The 18,549-nt window shown below is 41.1% G+C and overlaps 1 protein-coding gene across 5 annotated transcripts in view; it reads right to left on the bottom strand.

Moving 5' to 3' along the window:
• The window catches only part of LOC116217052 (uncharacterized), a 42,519-nt gene that overhangs the window by 7,310 nt on the left and 16,660 nt on the right, over positions 1 to 18,549 (bottom strand). For 2 of the 5 annotated variants that reach the window (XR_014884630.1, XR_014884631.1), the window contains exons 3-6: positions 18,066 to 18,272; positions 14,724 to 14,873; positions 13,687 to 13,785; positions 729 to 12,747 (exon numbers count right to left, since the gene is read on the bottom strand). Coding sequence is in view for 3 of the 5 variants with exons in the window: in XM_085229195.1 (XP_085085321.1) it covers positions 12,714 to 12,747; positions 13,687 to 13,785; positions 14,724 to 14,873 (283 nt within the window). In the remaining 2 variants the exon portion in view is untranslated. Of the gene's footprint in view, positions 1 to 728; positions 12,748 to 13,686; positions 13,786 to 14,723; positions 14,874 to 18,065; positions 18,273 to 18,549 lie in introns of those variants that run through there. The other 3 variants (XM_085229195.1, XM_085229200.1, XM_085229208.1) reach the window with 3 other exon arrangements.

The following is an 18,549-nucleotide window of genomic DNA, read 5'->3' on the forward strand; positions in this document are numbered from 1 at the left end:
CAGAAAATGGGCAATTAAAGTCTAACTTTTTCTTCCAACTTGTTAACCCAAGTAATGCTGCATGTACCGTGAATGAATAAACACCTGGAAGACTGGACAAGTCTACTTTCACTGCCCCAAAAGTAGTGGTAGTGAAAACTGATACACAAAGAGCAAACATGAAGACAGAGTGGCACTGGAATGAAGAACTGCAGTCTAAAAATCAGGGAGGAGACTTTTAGAAATAATCAAGAACTGGTTTTATTCTGTGAAAGTCACACACTTAATAATAAAACACCAATGCTGTGCATTTGTAGAAGTTCTGCTTAGACTAACTTTCAGTATGAGGTAATTAAGAACGAGGGTAATTACAAACTTCCAGGACTGTTTCTGTTGATAGTGTCTCTTTAAAATCATAGCAGAATTCAGAAGTCACAAAGAGGAATATCAGGCCTGGCAGCAGCTGAAAGCTATAAACAGGGATGAAGAACAGTGACACACCTTATGGCAACTGATCTCCTGCTTGTAGACAATCAAAACCATTTCAACAGGATGCCAGAGAAGGCAATGAATGTTAGAGAAATAATAAAGTATACTCTAACAGAAATATCTGTTGTTGGTTTTCATTGTTACTAGTGAAACAAATAGCTGGCTTGCAGCATCCTCTTACCTTTTTTCTGATGTCATAGTTCCTAAATATTAGTTCTTTCTCTTCTCCCTCACTTGTCAAATAGAACTGGTCAATGTAAAATACTGCAGTACACTGTGCATGAACATAGCATTATGTTACTTGCTGTTTTTTGTGAGTTTTTTCTTTTGTGCAGGAAAGTTGACTCTCCCTTCTGGGCCCATGCAGATGAGATGAACTGGCACCATTATGAGCCATGATAAAAGAATCCCAGGCTCTTATTAAAGCTGAGGAATTGTAATTCAGGCCTCCAGTTTGCTTGTTTGGGCTTCAGCTGGCCTTAAATTTTCCTGTCTTTAACATTCAGGACCAAAACACCCGACATTATCAGTCTGTAGCTCTCTTTGCAAGGGTTCTTGAGATAAGTAAACGAGCAGACACCATGTGAATCACACAAAAGCCATGGAAGTTATTTCAACTCCTGCAGCTGTCCTTCCATTCTTTTTTACTGTTACTGCTGCTAATTAAGATCTCTGTTGTCATCCTTGACTCAACCCCAAATGCAGCTCATGGGCAAGATATCAACTTAAGGCCTACTATAAGCAAAACATCTGGAAGTCATCCAGAAGAATCAGATGGGAGAAAAGGCAAGTTTGTATTCAACATCACAGTGCATCAAGGACAAGTACTGCAAGAATCAGACATTGATGTATAATCATGAGAGTCTGCACTGAGCATACAGTTTAGATGCTGTGCAGCATCTGACCACTAAAAACATAAAAGGGAGATTTGCTCAAAAATACCAAAGACAAAAAGGGTTTTACAGCAGATACTATATGTAGACCAGGGGTATGCCATTCTCTGCAATCATACTTCAGTTATTTTAGCAGATTTCTTATGATAAGGAAATAAATCCATTTTATCTTAATTCACAAATTCTGAGCCAAATATATTTTATCATTCACAAGCAGAGGTATCGTCAGCTCAGGATCAGAAGTCAGAGTTTGGTTATATCCTTTCTTCAATTGCATGTTTGAGCGATGGTAACTGTAAACAATTCACGTTTAGGAACTTAGCATTTGTTAAAAAAAATAACTATTCACCCTAAACTCACATTCTTCTATTTGCATTCTAATATTTTTAGTGATTTCCCTCTCTTCCAGACCAGTTTAAATATCCACATACATGAAAAAGAAATGCTTTAAACATCCTTATCATCCGTAGTAAACAGCTGACACTGCAAATCCCCACAAGGTATCAGGGCCTTCTGAACAAGCATGTGCTTTTGCTCACAGGGCAGGCAGCACTGTAACTGTGCAAAGGAATGGGGACATCAGTACCAGCTGCAAATATAGTGCTGTTCATTAGGTTGTGCTGACCATAAATTCTTCTGAAATTGCATGAGGATCTCTCTTACGCCTCCACTTTTTGATCTGTAAGCTGTACTTAGATGAAGGACTGTGGGTGGAACTGCCCACAACAAAACCTTGAAAGGTGTTGTCTTTCGTAGTCTCCAGGCTGCCCTTGCTTTCTGGGGCTCAGAAGGAAACCACTATGACCTCAAATGTAGCCAGACATTTGGGAGTGTCTGCAACTTAAATATGATTTCAGGCCTCCCTCCATCTTTTGTGAGATTTAAGTGCATCGTGTGTGACCCTCAGAAATCCATTATTGTTTGTTTTGCCTGTGAAGCACGTAGCTCTGAGAGGAGGAACCAAGAGTTCCTACTCTACCACTGGCAGCCCCAAAGGGAGTGCCTTAGTCCTAGAGGTTGTCAGGGTGCTGCAAAGAAAAGATCACCTCAGCAAGAGGCATGAGGTGAGAGAAAGTGAGCCTGGCAACACCCTGAGCAGCCATCTGGTTCAGCTTCCTTTTGGGATGCAGATGACCAGGAACCAGCCAGTGAGACCAATGAACAGGTTCCCAGCATGAGTCAAGACACCCAAGAGTCTGATGCTGTACTCAGTAGGCATGAATCAAGGCTGGAGAGTGTCCTAGAATTGCTGGTGAACCCTCAAACAAGAACCAAGTAAACAACTGGAGTATTTGATGGAAGAGAGGAATAGTGGCAGCACTGCAGTGAGCTGAGAGCTGGCTACCTTTACATTAACGCTGTAACTAGCATTTCTGTGTGACATTCTGCAAGTGAAAGGGTCATTTATAGATACTCCAAATAATGGAGAGAGCTTTGAATGAAAACGTGGTGCTCCTCTTGCTTTGCTCAGAAACAAGATCACAGTCATCGACAGAAGAAGCCAAAAGACTGCCAAGGTGGTACCTTCAGCCCACATGTTCACTACAAAAACAAATAGCAGAGCTTGAGCCCCTGGCTGATCACTAAAAAAAAAAAAAAAAAAAAAAGGCTTTTTTTAGGGTAAGCGTAGCAGCTGGTTATGACAGCAATATCTTTCAGAAAGCTCAAAAGCTTTCTGAAGCCCATGAAGGTCATAATATAATGGCCTCGGGCAAAATATCTGTGTTTGGCTTGGAGTAATAACAAAATAAGTCCATGCTGTTGTAAAAGAAGTACTAAACTCTTCCTGGAAGAGTGCTTCAATATATGTGAGCAGATTTTAGTTTAACTCAAAACACTGGACACTAGGCTTGGTCCAATTAAAAATGCAGCAACAGCTCAAACTCCATATGGCTTTTGAAGGCTAGAGGATCCTGAATATGGCACGTAGGGTGAATGAGCTGCAGCTGAGATTAAAACAGATCCTGTTAGATAAAAGCTGACGATAGTAAAAAGGAAATAAAGAGGAAATACACTTTTTCATCATAAAACTTTTCCTTTGCATTTGAAGCTTTGCTTGGCAGCATGGGGAGGGGAGGGGTTTTATGATGCATTTGTACTGCGGTTATCTTTGTATTTGTGTAGCAGTTATGATTAGGGAACACACAGCGTGCTGCAGGGAGAACAATGCAGGCTTTCAGAGTTGACCTTTACCCTTGGGCAGCAATGGGGCGGCCATGCGGGCTGTCAGCTTACTCTGCATTAGCATATAGCACCAGGTGTGTTATCTGGATCCTGCCCTCAGCCTAAAATCTGAGCTGGGATTTTAGGAATTTTAGTCTGTCCTTTTGGAAATTAAAACTAGGATCCTGAAGATGGTTCTCCTTTCATAGTGTTAGGAAAAAATCTGTTCTAAACCTATGACTTACATCCTTGAAATAACCAAGCTGTGTGGTGTGGTTGACACACTTGAGGAATGGAGACCTAGATAGGCTTGATCAGCCAGCCCAGGAGAACCTCATGAGCTTCAACAAAACCAACCAAGGTCTGCAGCTGGGTTGTGGCAACCCCCAGTGTCAGTACAGGTGGGGGATGTAAGGATGAAGCACGATCCTGCTGGAAAAGACTTGGAGATACTGGTGGATGGCAAACAGGGCATGAGCCAGCAGTGTGCCCTCTCAGCCCAGAAAGCCAACCATATCCTGGGCTGCATCAAAAGAAACATGGCCAATGGGTAAAGGAGGTGTTCCGGCCCCTCTATTCTGCAGTGGTGAGACCTCACTGGAGTAACCAAAAGATGCTGTCCCTCCACTGAGGTTTTCTCTCATTATATCAGGCATTTACTGCATTGAGGAAGAACACAGGCACATTCAGCATTACCTGCGCTTATGGGTTCTGTGGAGGTAATTGTGGATAGTAAATAGGACATAGTTAATTTGGTAACCTACAGATAACTCTATAAAAGTATTTAGTACACTCACAAAAGATAAGGATGTGTGCTTTGCTGCAGCTTTCTGTTCATTGCAGTGGCTACAGGTGTGATTTGTTGAAGTGACATAAGAAAAGGGGGAAAAGAAAGCGTAAGAACCAGAGGTGATCTGATCTGAGGTGTTTATAAGCAGATTTAAAAGCTAGGCCCCACTGTTGCCATTTTGTGCATTTTTCCATGGAAAGGTATCTTCATGTCCTCCTGTTCTTACTCAGAGAGCAAAGAAGCAGCCCATCAGTCCCCAAGATTCTCCACAGAGAAACCCAGCTCATGGCAGCCATCCCAGCCCATCCATGCAAAGCATTAACTGCCTGCATGTGGTCACAAGCAGGTATCTGGTATTTCCCCACTGCCACAGCAGAAGCAATGCCTTCAGCTGAGTGTGTGGCGGGTTCCCCACCAGCATCCACTCTAATGGTGTGGGGCAGAGTGCCAGGTGGCAAGGAGACCCATGGGGCACTTCGTGGAGCTGATATGTAGCCTATGGGATGGATGGATGCTTTGGCAAGCAAAAGTAACAAATGGCTTTGTTATTTGAACAATATTTGAGACAGGCACAGCATTACAACATGGAAAAGCTTTGGGCAGCACAGAGGCTGCTTTCTGCTGGTATTTTGGGTGCTTACTCGTTGGGAAAAATGCACTTAGCAGCATCAGTAAAACACTTGTGTGACTGATGTCTGGCAAAATGCTTGGAAAAGGCTTGTCCACTCTCAGGTTCTCTGTTAAAGTTAGCAAATAGCAGCTGGTTGATGCCCAGCCAGGAGACAAAGCAAAGGTAAACAGAGTGAAGTCATGGACAATGGTTGTCAACTTTAGCGTGCTGACACCAGCCACCTACAGAAGATGCAAGTGTTGCACTGTCACTGTTGCCTTCCATGCAGTCTGGTTGTAAGGCTGTGGCTAGAACTTTTCTCCACAGGCATACAGGTACAATACATTACAAATCAGTGTAACAGCGCAAGCTGTTAGAGAAATCTTCTAACAGAATTCTTGTTAAAACACTCATGATTCACAGCGTGGGCTAAAAGACATTTTCCTGTTGGCTAATGCTGTCACTGGCAAGATTATTCCTTTCCTTCACCTGCAGGCAGTCCCCAGACCTGCTTGCAAGCAATGCCCCACTCCAACCTTCCATCTTCACACGAGTGACAGCAAATATTCCGTAGTTTCTTTCAGTTAACCGCAGCTTAATGCTAAGAAATGTTTTCCAGTTGAAGGCAGTCCCATCCACTCGTGCAGGACTCAAGCTCCCTGTAGCCCTGCCTAGGTGGAAAAACTAAACCAGAGAAACATTTGTTCCAGCTAATGTTAGCATTAACTGCTTGTTGGAATCAAATTCTTTTGTAATCAAATCAACAGCTCTGCTTCCATGATATTTCATATAATCCTCACCTTAGAGGAAAAGCAAATGCTGAGGGGAAAAAAAAAAAAAAAAAAAACAATAATTCACAGATTTTCCTGAAGTAAATCTCAAAATCATCACAACAAAAGAGCTTCTCCATATTTGTTGTCAGAAACTATTGTACTTGTGCTCAAGCTTTGATTTTTTACAACACTAGCAGCTTCTTTTGCCATACTTTTATCATTTCCTTTCAGTAAAACTCTCACATTACAGCTATAAAAGCTATCATTAGTCAGACCAGGCCAGCTTGGTAAATTCCTTTAATCAACTCACTAATCAAGAGCTTATACATGAGCCATGCATCAGGAAGAAGTTCGATCTCTTAAAGGACTTGGAGGCTTGCCTAGGTGCTGAAAGAGCAATGCAGTCAATTGTGAAAAAGGTCTCAGACAAGGAGGAAACCTGATCTTCTTTGTTAGCTGCCTTCACCTCCTATAGTCAATAGATGCTTCCAGATTCAAATTTTGGCCCTCAGTGTAAGTATTTCTATAATGTGCCATTACTTTTTCTCAGTAGTAACTGTAGATACAAATTACCACATGTAATATGCAAGGATATTAAAGTTTATCATTAGTTATAGCACTAGGACTTGCAAGTATGGATTATTTTTTGTTTCTGGGTCATCATTCTGCTGATTGTTCTTAAGGAAAAAAAACATGCTAAAATCCAGACTGCAACATTGGTATTGACTAAACTCAGTTACAGTTCTGTATAAATATATGAACTAGTTGGCACTGTCTGCTAATAGAGGAGCTAGTCCTGACCATACCAAACAGGGGCATGCAAGAGCCCCTGAAGAGCCCAAACACAGATTCCAAATACAAGGCAGTTGTGTGAGTGGATGTAATGTCTTAAGAACCAGCCAAGACCTCTCTACTTAGGAAAAGTGTACCCTGGAGTCTTCCTTCCAAAAAATTTGAGGAATTACAAAGCCTCTTTGTCATCAGAATCACATATAAAACTGGGATTTTTATTCCTTAAGCACGTAGTCACTTAAATTAAAAAAATGCTGCCATGCCATATGGGGTTATGGAATTGTGCTGCAGCATTGCATAGCTAAACCTGAGCAGACACAAACAAGTAGAGGAAGCAACCAGAACACTGCTCAAAAGTTATTATTTGTATAAACATTACAGTTCAGAACGCGCGTCAGGAAAAGAACAACAGGTTTTACCTGTTCCTGAAGACGTTACTGGGTTCCCACATTGAAAGGTAATCTATTCATTACTGTTCATCTGTCAGATCAATGGAATGCTCTTGGCATCAGTAAAACCTATTATGACCCCATTCAAAACAACCAGGCTGCACTGGCATAGTCTGGAAGAGCAGCGGCTGAATTAACCTCACCTTTTGCATCTCAAACATTCCATTCTGCCCTAAAATATCCACCTCAGGTTGCTCTCCATGCCAATTCCTCAGCAAAGTACTGAAATTGCAGTTTGTTGTTGATGCAGTTACATTTTAATAGTCTGAAGAGTCTTATTGAAAACACAATTTTGCCACCAGGTGGAATGTCTGCTGGGACTCCACACGCGTAAGTAATGAATGTACAGAGCTGTATTCAATAAAAAATAAAAAGGCCTAAGATACTACCAAAACTACTGTTTAGGGCAGTGGGAATATTTGTAGCAAGTCAATAGAGCAGTCTGAAAATTAGAAACAAAACAATCCCTACTCCTGGCAGTAGTTACCCCTGTGGAGCCAGAGGCAGTAACACTATTGATCAAATCATTTCATTAAAAAGTTTACAGCTGTAGGATCCTATACTAACCTGAAAATCTGCTGTTGCTTCGTTTAGTTATTTACTTCAAATAGTCTTGCCTGATTTCTGTATATCTATCACCTTGGAAAGGGGCTGTTCTTTGTTGAGAACTTCTAGCAACAGTGGCCACTGAGGTGCCTAACGTGGTTTTGAGTCCATGCATCATCCTTGCTGGAACAGACAAGAAACAGACGATCTGTGTATCTTACAGCTATAGGGCAGGCAGGCATTAGGCTGACAGAAATGCAGACAGAAATGTATTGTTCTAGTATTTTTTCAAATAAAAAGTTTCATGCCTACTGTAAAAAAAAAATCAAAACGTGTTTCAGAATGTGCAGATCATCAGTCCATGCTACAGCTTACCAAGCCTGCACTCAGCTGAATAAACCAGCGTGGTACAAACAGTCCCGCAGCCCAGATTCTAGCCTGCAGTAAGATTAGGAAAAAATCACACCATTGCATTTCAGCCATGGGACCAAAGACCTGAGAAATCTTTTCCAGAGACCAGGAAGGATACAGGAGCACCTATCATTTACCTATCGCTTTCTGTCAGTTTAGGTGGACTTGCTGATTTTGATCATCAATCTGTTCTTAGGACACCAAACACTTGATGGTATTTGCAGGATTGTGAAGCTTAGCTGCACTGTACCATTTCTCAAAGGTGGCAGTGAACAGAAACACAGTTTATTTTTTTGTCCAGTTCATTTTTTGGAAATTTTGTATACTGAATTTAAAGCACGTGCTTCAGATGAAGAGCTTTCCTCTCCTCATTCAGGCCAATCAGTTCCAATTGCTGTTAAACAGAGCCCCAAGTTGTGAGCAACACTACCTGCATTCGTGAACATGCTGACTGCTGCAAACACAGCCAGTTCAGGCGTTGCTTCAAGGCCAAACAGCTCTCCACTATTTCATTGTTGCTGAAATGCATTATTTCTGACAGGCAACTGTAGATTATATGTATTTAACAACTCCCACACGCATTGTAGTTGCTACCTCATGCAACACACTAGCTTAAGGGCACACTTTTGTCAAGAGAGCTTTCATATCACCTGGGTTGTGTCTACAAGCACATGAAATCTCTTCGGGTGCAATTAATTCCAGTGTCTTTCATACATACATACATTTGTCTGTGTCTGTACAAATTTTTGCACATTGGTTATAAAAACACTGTCCTCGGGACTGAGGGAGAAAGGTCAAACATTGAAGGCATGGGAACAGAGAGGAAGAGTTTAATCTTGTAATTAAATTACAATTGAAATGATAGTCTTATGTCTATATCCACAACAGTTCATGGTACTTTGCAAGTACACCAGCCTTGCATTGGCAGTTTTTGACCTTGCCTCAGTGCTCGCTGAAACTTCACAGGATTGAAATGCATGGATGCCAGCTGTGTATTGGCAGCAGGTCAACTAGTGTGCTTCATTTTCCTCAGCAACATTCAAAACCACTCCAGGTAATTATTACATTTCAACATATGCTGAAGTTGTAGCTTCGTTTCCCACTGTACAGGCCCAGCCCATGCCAAGAGAGGGCCAGATGCATAGATAAATGTTTAAGAGGATGTTCTTTGGCAACCCATCCTCACAGTCCTGGAAAGAGATGATTCAGTGCCAAATCTAGATAAAAGCTTTTGCTACAGTTTGAATTTTGCCATTAGACCAAGTCTGCAATGCATGTACAACCATAAACTGAGTTCCTATGCCAAACTACCAAAGTACACTATAGAAAAGTAAGAAAAGAGGCATTTTTATATTATCTTCTGAATCCTTTCTGCAGAGACAAGAGCTGCAGTAACTTACCTAACTAGCAGTTCTGCAAATTCACCTGGCACCTAAAAAAAAATACAAATACAGCAAAACAAGAAGACCTTGTTTCTTGTTCTTGTCTGGCAGTGCAAAGAAAAATCTAGGTGAGAGCTGGAAGGACAACACAGGTGAACAAGAACAGCTGGATTTCATAGGGTGGTTTGGGGCAAGGAAGTCCTTGTGAAAAGCAAATCCTTTGTGTTTCAGAATAGCGTTCTGAGAAAGATAATCAGATCTCAAAGTATAGCCTTCTGCAACATATGGGGGTGGTCAGCCTCTTCTCCCAGGTAACAGTGATAGAATGAGAGGTGATGGCCTCAAGTTGCACCGGAGGAGGTTCAGGTTGGATATTAGGAAACATTTCTTCTCAGAAACGAGTGATGATGCATTGGAACAGGCTGCTCAGGGAGGTGTTGGAGTTACTGGAGATGTTCAAGAAAAGGGTAAACGTGACACTTAGTGACACGGTCTAGAGAAGTCACAGGCATGGGCTGATGGTTGGACTAGATGTTCTTAGTGGTCTTTCCAACCGTAGCGATTCTGTGATTTTGCCTGAATCAGAAATGTGGGAGAATTGGCTTATTTAGCATTGTGAAATGTTGAAGTTAGTGCACATTTAGGAAGACGGGCTGGGGGCCATCCCTGCAGTACCCATGTCAAACTGCACTATCTGCAAAGCGAGAGCCCATCCATGCTGCTGCCACATTCTGATTTGTGGTAGCACAAAGCCAGAGAAGACAGGATTTGACTGTTTTTAAGAACTATATAGAGATTCTAACCAAACACTTCTCCCAGTTTATGCTCAGAGCATAAAAGGCTTTGTGCAAGTTTTGTTCATCTGACGGCGATACTAAAAACATGCTCTAAGCATTTGAGAAAATTACTTATCTTATGGCCAGAATGAAAGTAGATGGCTCAATTAAAGTTACCAGATTTTCAGATACTGCATAACATTTTGTATTTCAGCTCTGCAGCAAATATTTTGCAGAAGCTTAGATCTATCCAGATTTCTTATTAGGAAAGTAACTTTCTTTTCAATAAGAGTGTTCATCTTGGTGTTTACACTAATAAAATCAGTCCTGATGCTTGTGTATCATCTTTTTATATTTTTCTTTTTCTCTTTCAAATAAACAAGAATCAAATGAAGAAAATTGAACTTACAGCAAGACCTGTAGGATGCCCAGTTCTGTGCCTGTCTAAAAAGTTTTACCTTTATTAAGTTATCTGTAGTCTAACTTCTTTCATGTTATTCTCAATGGAGTATTAGAATCGGCCAAGTCAGATGCCTAAGCTCATTTTCAGTTTTTCAAGTAGATTATGCAGTGCTTTAAGAGGCCCACAGAGCTACATGCAGTATCTTGCTAAGATTAACAAGGAAATAGAAGCATGGACGGTTATAGGCCAAAACCAAGTTAACTGCTATCCTAATAAAATACATGTTATTGTTCTCAGGGTCTAGTATAACATATTCTTGAAATCATTAGACTGAAATCATCTCTGAAGATAAGCAGTTATCTCCAGCACAAGTGATGAGGTTCAAGAGGACCGCAGAATGGTAATATAACAATTATCCATAAAAGAGGCGAGCTGGGAATTTACAGAGCAACCCAACCAGCCTGATCTCCGGTAAGATAAACAAAGTTATGTTCTGACAACAAATATGGACAGAGAGTTGTTGCGCCCAAGGTGCTGCCTGCTACAGATTTCCTGGATGGCCTCACAACAGTTTCTGTCACTCAAATTTGAAAAATGCTTCTCCTATTGAAATTAAGCTGAAGCAATTGTAGGGAAACAGACTCCCTAATTTGCTATTACCAGTGTTTCTTCACACAAGCTCAAAGAAAAAAGACTGACAAAGGTGTTTTGTGATTTAAGGTGAGATATAGTTGACTTTGAACTGAACTGAAAGAAAGAAAGAAAGTAAAAAAAAAAAAAAACACCATGAAATCAAAGAGGGATTGCCTGAAGTTATTAAGTTAATTGTACCTGACTGCATGTAAAAGAATACGTCTTCAGTCTGATCTAGTTGCTGACTAGTTTTCAGCTAGTTGCAAAGAGCATGTATTTGCAAAGCTTCCTTTCTGAGGTTATTTGACTCACAATTCAGCACTTTCATGGAGCACTTAAAAGCCTGATGCTTGCTTCAAAGAAATTTACTGTGGACAGCAAAGTAAAGGCAAAGAGCCACAATAGCATCAAATAGGACAAGGAAATTGTGTGTTTTGACCTGGATGCCACTGCTGACTATGAAATCAGTTTTACAATAGTTCAAACCACCCAAAGTGGTTGCTGCTTCCTCCCAGGTGTGCCTGAGTGCCATGCAGTGTGGCACTGGGGCAGGGTGGCCATGATCAAACCTTGGCTATCATGGCTTGGATATGCACCACCTGATGGGCACCTTGCTCTTCAGAAGATTTGCTGAGACCTCAAGAGAAATCAAGACCATAATGAAAGTAACTGGATCTCTTATCTATTGATTTACTGCTGTTTTATGCAGTTGAATTATATGTGCATTTCTGCGAGGTCCCCGAGATCTGTCACAGGTTTCCAGCCAGTCACATTGCTTCAGGTCAGGACTTACAAGGAATGATAGTGAGCCAGGTCCCATGAAGCATAGTGGAAGCTATTCAGAAGACAAGCACTCTAGGAAGGTATTACTTTAGTGGTTGCAAGCATGCCCCATTTATACTGGTGAAGCAGGAAAGTGAGTCATAACCTTGTACCTTAGAGTGAGAAAAGATTCTCTCCTTCAAAGGACAAGAGGAGTCATCTTACTTGTTTCAAGTCTCCGCTTGCTTAAAGTTAATTGGTTCAAGTCCCGGATCTGTTCTTCCTTAGGGAGATGAGAAAAAACAGAAGTCTTGTGGCTTGCAGTGTTTCAGGATCATGAATGACATTAAATGCCACAAAAGTAATTAATTTCAGGAAGCATCCTCTTAGGTTGCCCACTCAGTCAGAAGCAGAACCACTAAACAAGTCATAAAGATACATATCATAGTCCATTATTTCATTAACCTTGAAAGAGCTGCAACAAAATTCATTGTGTGCAACCTACAGACGTAAGCTGTGTGAGTATCACCTAGTAACTCAACGTGTTCTGGACAACTGTCCAAAGCAAGCTGCTCATTAGCTGAGGACTTGTATGGTGGAAAGTAGACACATTAGACGCCAAGAAGATACAGCATCTCAGCCACTAGCAGGCCACGAGCTGATGGTCCACAGTCATCCCACACAAGCTAACAGGATCTAGAGAAGGAGCGGACTGAGAATCTTTGTGCCTGAAACGAGATGTGCAAAGCGGAGATCTCCACGCCAAAAGCTGACCTTGTCGAGAAGGGAACTCATTAGCTGCCTTCAGGACTCACGAGGTAATTTCTGCAGAGAAACAAGGGCCCACGTTTGGAGCAGGACTTCAGGTGCCATGGCTCTCTTTGCTCCATGGTTGCCTGAGCACAGGAGAGCAGTCATTATTTGCACATCTGTATCAAGTGGGAAACTGCCTAGCAGAGTATCACAGAGCCCTTTTCTGCAGATAGTGTTTAATACTGTGAACCACAGTGTACCCACCCTTGATGAGCAATATTTGATTACTCATAGGAATACAAAGCTGTTGCAGCTATTTCATTTACAACTGTCCAACTGAACTCTAAGCAGAAAAGCCGCACCCATTACCCTGTGAAATTTTCCTTGCTTGCTGGGTGTGTGCTCCCACTTTGCTGCTAACAAATGTATCCCTAATAATATCAGGGAAGGGAAAGCACAGTGATTTCTCTTAAAATCTAAGTGTCAATAGCACCAGGTAAGAAAGCACCATTTTAGAAAAGGTTTCAGTTGAGATTTCCAAGAAAAATATATTTATCAGTAAATACGTTTCTACTTCTAGCTTTTTCTTTTCTGCATTACCAAAAGAAAAGGAAGTGGAGCATTACAATAAAATAAAATAGACCACAGGTATGCAAAAGTCCCCAGCATTTTTAGGTTTAACACACCTCTGGTATGGGAGAACACCAGTTAAACTCTTTCTTCCTGTTTAACCTACAAAATCATGTAATTCACTCCAGCATGCCCTTCCACTGCTCAGTATGATAGGACAAGTCAATCTCCTTTCACTGTTGGTGCTACAAATACTTAGGCCCAAGGTAACAAAACAGCACAAGACTGAATGTCTCCAAAGCACTCTCAGGAAGGACACAGACAGCCTGGGTCTTGTTGCAATGCAGTTGTAAGTTAGGCATGTCCAACCTGTGATGTCCACGGGCCACATGCATAGCATAAACTTTTAACATGATTTTTAGCAATATTTTTCAAGAGTTGATTGCACGCAGCTTGAATACGGTCTATATGGGTGACAATGGAGTATAATGGAGAAGGCCAATGCCTCTTACCAGGGAAAAATATCCCTCACTTCACAATCATGCCTTATTCTTTTCAGCTTTTTTTGACAGTGCATACATATTTGATCAACTGTTTTCAGGGATGAGGTACTGAAAGAGAAAAATAAGATCAAAAATAACTGATGAGCACTTTGAGAGCTCACTAAGAATTGCAGCCATTTCCATCAAACCAGGCAATGATGCATTAGTTTCACAAAAACAGGATTAAATGTCCCATTAGATTTATGTTTTTGTTGCCCTCTTTTTCCTGTTTCAATTTTAAAAAAATATGAAATTAAATAGTTTTGTTATGTAGATATATCTGCTGCATTACATACTTGATACGTGGCTCAAGACGTTTCCACTTCAATCAATGGAGCCCAGGCAAGCAAAAAAATGGAACACCTATGTTATAAGTCAGATAACGCTGAAGGAAGTAATTTCCCTGGGGCAATTATCAGTAACAAATTTCCAGAGATAGTTTTTATCTTATTTTTAATGTCACTTATTTTTAATGTCGCCTTCAGGCTAACTGAGCTTCACTAACCCCACCTTTCCTTGAACTGGTCTTAGTTTTTTCAGTGCATGCTTTCCTAATTGTCAATGTATTCATCACTTTCCCAGGAATTTAGCAAGAAATCATAAAGCCAAATAAGGAACTTTCAGTGAATATAATCTTGTGAATTAATCTTGACATAAAATCTATTAGTAGACTCCTCACAATATAATCAAACTTCTGAAGGCATTTAGGGTGCGGATCTAATGTGAAACATATTTAGGAAATAAAAACTGTCAACCTATCACATAACAAAGAGTATCATGTTAGGGTCTTGCCAGGGCCTCAGATCTTGATAAAAAGACATCCCAGTAAAGCAAGAGTACTTATGACAATAAATTCACTGTTTAACGATCGGAAATTAAGAAGAATTATCTGCAGTTTTGTGTGTAACAACCCTTACACCAACTAGGAAAACCGCCAGTTAAAAAAAAACAACAAAAAAAAAAAAACAAAAAAAGTATTCAGTCTAATGGGGCGAGCACACTTTTACCTGAATACTCTTATTCCTTTGGTAGTAGATTTGGTAGTAGAACTTTTCTGTGACAGCTTGGCAGTCCTTTCAGATGGCATTGAGCGTTTGAGACACTGTGAGAAATGAGACGAAGTTGGTGCTGCTGCTGCTGGAACATTTTCCTGTTTCCTACAAAACAAAACAAAACAAACCCCACAAATGAGGAGAGAATTAAGGGGAAATAAAATAATTTTTGACCCTGAAATTTGCAACGTTACTGTTCACAAAGTAAAACAGTTTAACTAAAAACTTCCTCCCTCATACCAGCAACCAGGCATGGTTTTAGTGCCTTGTAGCAGTTCTGGTAGAGCCACATTGGGCAGATAAAACAATGTTGAGTTAAAAAAAAAAGAGAGGGAATAGGACAGATCAAGAAACAAGAGCAAGATGGTGAGGAATATTCTGGGACCAAATAGCAATTCTAGGTTCACACACCACAAGTGAGTTAATTGAAGCCAAAGGGCCTCTTCACTGGAGAACATCTTTTAGCTTAAGTGAAAACACCTGACAGTGGTGTAGGAGTCCAAAGACCCAGGAGAAGTCAGGGTCTCCAACTGAAGTGTAGCTCATGGCTAGACACAGCCTATGGAGGTGCCACAGCCAAAGCTCAACAGTGGTGTGAATCATATAATTTTATTTTCTCTTTATTTGACTTTAAAACACAAACAAGATACTCTTTTGACAAGCACCTGGAAAATACCTTTAAAAGGTGGCTTCAAATATGTAGCCCAGCTCAAAGCAGTTGTTGGCTCTTTCATGTATGACTGATCTGTCATGTATGACTATATCTTTCAGATGACTGCACATGAACAGGCCAAGCTGATATCAGCACACTTGGCAATGCAGACAGGCTGTTGGTAGCAAGCCAGGTGCCCAGTGTCCCAAAGTCAAGAAACCAGCTTCTGAAACTTTTTGATGATCTCCAGGTCAGATTACAACTGAATGGTAATACTCCCTTCCCCAGAACTTATTGGTAAGGGAGGGAATACTAAATTAATGGCCCAGGGCAACTTTCATTTCAGTTACGCAGAATTTGGAGCTATTTTTTGGTAAAATTTTATGTAACCTTTGATCTAGAAGAAAGTGCCAATTGAAGGAAAGAACTAACTACTGCCAGCAGGACTTGGGGCTACAGCAGGCAGGTCATGGCTGGGTAACCCACATCAAGTTCATGGAGGAGGATTCCCATTTCCCCATTGGGACAGCTTGAGAGATTAGGACTGGGAGGGCAAGGTTTCCTCTTTCTCAAGCTGCAGTAAATTTGCCTGGTCTCAAACCTTGGAAGGATGGCCAAACAAAGATACTGGAAAGGGCATCTCTACTCAGCACATTCATAATTTCATCAGCTGGAGAGAGACAAAACAGTGGGAAGCTACTGGGCAGTAATTCACTGTTCCATGAGGGAGTGCTTAAGGCTAAGACCTTCAGCAGCACACCTGTGGGGAATGCTTTGTTGTGCTTAAAGAACATTGCTCACAGAGGTCACTAGGACAAATGATCTGGGTAGAATTGAAGTGATAACATGAAAAATTCACCTTCTATTAAGAAATCAGCCTCTGCAGTTGTTCTCACTGTGCCTCAGACTGAACTGTGTTTCTGTATTTACGCCAAGTAGCTTTTCCTATATCGCATATATTTGAGTTTAGCCAGACAAAGGGGAAGTAATAAATTTGAGAGTATAGAACAGGAGATTAAAATGCAAAAGATTTATATTTTTGTCCCATCAGCCTGTGAAAATGTAAAAGATCTTTGCTCAAGTTACAATTGAGAGACAGATTGAGCAGCATTAATTCCTCTCAAGTGCTTTCCTGAGAAACAGCTTCTCTTATTTTAGCCCCAAAGTTATGTCTGTTCAATGCAAATTTCTGTCTTAATCCCTTTAGATGAATGGCTGTGAAAAATTATTTGCAGAGATAACAAACCCACTGTAATTTAAATGACAGACTACTAGCCTCAAAGGAAAGAAATTCACAGAGCTTAAAATTTCCCATTTGAATCCTCACCTCAGCAATCCATCCCATATTAGCTCTGACAGTGGGGACACAAAAAAAAAAATGAGGCTCATGCCTCTCTCTGAATGAGGTTTTTTTGTGCTTTAGCATTTCTTTCCTTTCTGGATTACAGAAAGAAGCAAAATCTGTACAACCAATGCTTCTCACTGATAGGAGACTACAGCTGTTTCATAAGCAGCATAACCACAGATCTGTGTAGCTTTAGAATACTTGCTTGAAAAGTATTATCTTGGTTATTTCTTCTGCTAAAGACCAGGCTCTGTCTACTCTGGTTGGAACATTGGGGTGACAGTCCTAAGGGAAGTCAACACACCTACTCAGTCTGTGAGCCTCAAAAGGAAATTGTTCTCAGCTCCAGTCAGTGTTTGTTGCCAGAACCTGGCTCGCAGCTTGGGGCATCCATTCTGCTGTCCTTTTGAGATCACATTCCTATGCAGCCTGCCCAAGGAGACCTACAGGTTTAATACAGACCAGTGGCAATTCCAAATTTCACTCTTCTAAGGGCTGTGTGAAACAAAGCACACAGTAAAATGATGGTGGTTTGGATGAGGTGCTGTACACATTTGCAAGCAGAGTTTATCTTCAATGTTTAAAATTGATTTATATTTTATTTGCCATTTTTCCTACACTTCAGAAATAGTAAAGGGACCCCCCCAGGGCTAATTTAATATAGTTATGTGAACAAAGCATCTGCTTCGCATCTCCAAGCAAATGAGATTAAAGCCTTTTGCAGAGTGGATTACATTAACCTTTCTAATTATTTTTCTCCTGAGAAAGCACTTCCAGAGTTCTCCTGATTAAACACATTTCACTCTTTAAGCATATTTACCACCAATAATTAAAGCCAAAATGGAGCACGCACATGCACACACAGTCCTGTGAAACAGGCAGCCAACTGCATGATTATGATTGCTAGAGAACCTCACAGCTCCACACTGCCCTGGTGCTGCACCTGGCTGTGCTGATAACAAATCCCACCCAGCACAATATGGGTATTAGCTACAGAGTAATCAAATCAACCAAACCCCTTGTAGTTAAGTCCTGACACATGGAATGTCTTCTCATTTATATATATATATATATCTCCTGAGTTTGTGTTAAAAGCAATTGCTTGATGTGCTCCGGAGGACACTGTCCAGTGTGGCATGGGATCAGTGCTATCCACTAAAATGACGTCAGCAACATCCATGAGATCTTTAAAAGCCTGAAAATAGTGTGTGTTCTCTCCTCTTTCTTCCTCTACCTTAAACTGCACACACTCCGTTTCATGTACTCCACAGAGCAGCCAGGGCAAGGAATTGGTGTGTACCTAAGAAAACATCTGTGTGCTGATGTGGAGTCCTCAGTACAGGAGAGATGTGGATCTGCTGGAACATCCAGAGGAGGGCTGCAAAAACAATCTTAGGGATGAAACACATCTTCTATAAGGACAGGCTGAGAGAGCTGGGGCTGTTCAGCCGGAGAAGAGAAGGCTCCAGGGAGATCTGAGAGCAGCTTTTCAGTATCTGAAGTGGGGCTGTAAGAAAGGAGGGCACAGATTCTTTAGCAGGATCTGTGGTGATAGGACAAGAGAAAATGGTTTCAAACTATAAGAGGGGAGATTTAGGTTGGATATAAGGAAGAAGTATTTTACAATAATGTTGATGAGGCACTGGAACAGGTTGCCCAAATATTTGGTGGATGCCCCGTCCCTGAAGACACCCATGGTCAGGCTGAACTGTGAACCCATGGTCAGGGACTGTGAACAACCTGATCTACCTGTGAGCATCCCTGTTCATTGCAGGGGAGTTGGA

The sequence above is a fragment of the Meleagris gallopavo genome, chromosome 1 (genome assembly GCF_905368555.1).
Source record: "Meleagris gallopavo chromosome 1, MGAL_WU_HG_1.1, whole genome shotgun sequence".
NCBI lineage: Eukaryota > Metazoa > Chordata > Aves > Galliformes > Phasianidae > Meleagris > Meleagris gallopavo.